Source organism: Mizuhopecten yessoensis, unplaced genomic scaffold (assembly GCF_002113885.1).
Source record: "Mizuhopecten yessoensis strain PY_sf001 unplaced genomic scaffold, ASM211388v2 scaffold4121, whole genome shotgun sequence".
NCBI classification, from domain to species: Eukaryota; Metazoa; Mollusca; class Bivalvia; order Pectinida; family Pectinidae; genus Mizuhopecten; species Mizuhopecten yessoensis.
Window position 1 is genome coordinate 1,936,062 of NW_018405386.1, and position 3,441 is coordinate 1,939,502.

The window sequence follows — 3,441 nt, forward strand, 5'->3', positions numbered from 1 at the left end:
CCCCCCCATTTAATTACAGTTTGACATGGTAGTATTGATCAAATGAAGATACAAAATGTATGTTTGTATATTATGATGGGATATCTAATTCATCGTTGATTTTTTCCCCCCGAGATATATTTTCTGACCCTCTGTATATACACCAAAAATGCACATAATGCGAGCGCAATTGTCAATTGAAGTGATATTGATCATCGCACACTATATCACGAGATTATGTATTCTTCAAACAATTTGTGATGCGAATAAACAAATCAATAAGTGCAAGAAAGGCATACCATACATGTTGTATCGTTATTTTGTATATATGTTCAAGAGAAAATCTTGACTGTTTCTTTGGTGTTATTGGGATGCTACAAGAGGCGTTATTATTGTTGGAACATTCTCCTGTAATCCCGGTGGTATTCAGTGACAACCGACAGCAGTTCAGCGGTTCAGCAACCATAGAGGAGGTTCAGAAATAAAAGTACTGAAACGTAAACAAAGTTCAAAAATATAAGTGTTCGAATATAAGACCTGTTCCGAATTTTCGTAAGGAATAACGCCTGAGACCCCAACGGGGTAGGTTTGAGGTTAATGAATGAACAAACATTATTATCTCATTGTAGCTAGTTACCAAGAGGGATACGATCGACAGTGTTCATTATTCCAGCACCACCAAGAAACTGTTAGTGAGGCTCAAAGACACTTGTTCAAGGTACGTGCTTCTATCGCTGTAGGCTGTAGTTAACATCACTGCAAACTTTAAGCTTTTGTTTGATGATGCCTGGTAAACTTTGTACTTGGTAAAAGACTAGGGCAGACCAATAGACGGGTAGGGTGGGTTTGAGGAGTTAACAGGAGAGGGTTGTGGTGGAAAGTAGATCTACCACCATCACCTGGAGTTTCGTTGCTGAAGAAAAAAAATATCTCTTTTAATTTGACAGATTAAAGTAACACACTTAATCACAATCTCCATGGATGTAAATGCCAGTATGTTTAAATTGAGTTTAATTTTCTACGACTGATTACTTCGCTCTCTCTCTTGTTTTAGTCGAGACACAACTAGTTCTTAAGTTTTGTCACCCTCTTGGATCAAGACAAGCTTAGCTGCTGTAATGTCACCAGCGTCCGGTTTGGGAAACCGAAAATGGATTAATGTCATACCCCTCAATTTATTCTATTAATTATATTTATCACAGCCAGTGAGCGCTTTCTAACTTCAGCTGTTCCTGTTGTTTGTGTTAACATCTGTTGTTTTTGTTGACGTTTAGGGAAGACTTGGAGAGTCTCAAACCAGATATTACGAATTTCCAGAATGTGGAATCCTCAGGACGAATCAGAGGTGTGATAGTGACGGTGAAGGAAGGGAGTGAGAGCGCCAACGGGGACAAGAAACAGAAGACATACGACTTCCTGTCCAGATACTTCGCCCCGTGGAACGGCATACCGGAAGATCCGGTCACAGGTAGGAACTTCCGGCTAGACAAAAATTGTAACAGGATTGACCTACCGACCTCTCTGAAAAAGAGGCATGTAATATATCTTCATTAGCGTGTATGTTAGCCCCACCTCTCCCTAAACACCCCCACCCCCACCCCTTTGCATACAAAACATGTGACGATGCGTTTGTATTTAACGGTCATTTTCATTTCGTCCAGCTTTTTTTATGTATCCAGGTGTGGAACATAAAATGACCTGCACTTCCCCCTTTGAAATATTCCCGGGGTTTATACAAAAGAGTGTCCTCCTTTTTGTTGCAAAAGACAAAAACCGTTTATCAATTTTACAGATAACTTATAGCTTTTGTACATATAAAATTGCTTTAAATAATTTTGTTTATCTTCAACAAGAAACAATTCAGTTATTTATGTTTCACTGCGCGTATAATATAAAGGCTGCAGATCTAGAGTCATAATGTGAACAACAAACTGAAATAAACTGTTAACATGTGTCTTGTTTACAAATCTGGAATGCTGTAAAAATGAACTGTGGACTTTGTGTACAAAATTTGGTAAACCATATGTTATATATCCACCCACGAAAAGATAAATAACCGACTAACTATCTAACATCGGTTAATGTTAATCGTAAAACACGGCTAGCCCGATTCGGTATCACTAACTCGGTTCAAATAAACAAATTTCAGGATCCGCTCACACCGTGCTGGCTGGCTACTGGACCGGAGTCTTGGGGAAGGACACAATGCACGGTAAGACAAATTGTTATTAATTCTGAAAGTTGCATGCCATGAATTAATTCACTTTTATTATTGTAAAACAAATCTTATTTTATCATGCTCTATCTCCTTCAGCTCGACAGTGTTCTAAACGAGGCGGTGACGTCACTGTGCATATCCGGGATGATGGGAGGGTCGACCTTACAGGAGAGGCAGCGGTCGTCCTTAGAGGGTCACTGACGATGTAATAGACGTTTCCCGAGGGGTTGGGGTGTTACTCGTGATATCCGGGCACGTTTCAGCAGTTTTTATTGGTATACCTGATAGCCTATATGATGTCCCTTGGGGAATACTGCCGAACTGTTAGACTCGCTCATTGGACATACTCCTGTGGCACTGGTCACACTTCGGCAGGTCCCGTGCCTACATCAAATGATGACCGGAATCAGCCGAGGCTAGCCGAATGACTCCTGTGGTCAGTGATCTAAGGGGACGTAATCTCGGGGATGCTGGTGATCTGAGGGACTTTCACTGTATGTGAGCGTATGTGACTAAGGCCAATTCCTCTATTGTCATAGAAACTTGAGAACTTGTCTCTCAGGTGTCACCGACAATCTTGGGCACGGACCGTAGAGTACTCCTGTATTGGGTGATGATGTTGTGCCTTACTTGTTGATGGTCTACGGAGTAATGTCCCCTACGATTTTATGCTGATTCAGCAACTTATCTCAAGGGAATCTCATATATGTTGCATATCATTATGTTGCATATTATTGTCACTTGGCCGTACAGTATTCTTATTACACCATATTTTTATTTCATATAATACATGTAAACTAACATCGTAAACATACACATAAAAGTAAAAAGATTTTTATATATCAGCATGTGTTAATTTAGGGCTGATAGCTCAACTGATATACATGTATGTTGAATCAATTAACTAGTCTTGTATATAGGGTTGTAGCATTGTATATACATACTGCTATATTTCAGAAATTAAAATTGTATATATATTTTATTATTTTTGTTATTCAAAATTTTACAATTTGCTATACCAGCATTGACCCATTATTTTTTTTTATTTTTTTATTTTTTTTTTTTTATCTCTGGTGGTGTTTATAAATATATATAGAAAACAAATGTTATATTTACCCGGAATTCGTAGGGTGTTTTGTTAACGGTATTGATCAAAGACAGACCAGTTGTTTGCAAAATAAAATATATATTTTACTATATTTATTCGAGTTATCGTTCTTGCAACGCCACACAACTCGCAGGAA

The 3,441-nt window shown here is 38.6% G+C and overlaps 1 protein-coding gene across 2 annotated transcripts in view; it reads left to right on the forward strand.

Annotated features, from left to right (window-relative positions):
* LOC110448599 (phenazine biosynthesis-like domain-containing protein) overlaps nucleotides 1-3,161 on the forward strand; it is a 7,384-nt gene extending 4,223 nt beyond the window's left edge. Inside the window, exons 6-10 of one of the 2 annotated variants that reach the window (XR_002462749.1) lie at nucleotides 609-697; nucleotides 1,254-1,447; nucleotides 2,129-2,191; nucleotides 2,294-2,460; nucleotides 2,588-3,161. Coding sequence is in view for 1 of the 2 variants with exons in the window: in XM_021494932.1 (XP_021350607.1) it covers nucleotides 609-697; nucleotides 1,254-1,447; nucleotides 2,129-2,191; nucleotides 2,294-2,406 (459 nt within the window). In the remaining variant the exon portion in view is untranslated. Of the gene's footprint in view, nucleotides 1-608; nucleotides 698-1,253; nucleotides 1,448-2,128; nucleotides 2,192-2,293 lie in introns of both variants that reach the window. The other variant, XM_021494932.1, reaches the window with a different exon arrangement.
* Nucleotides 3,162-3,441: the final 280 nt, after the last annotated feature.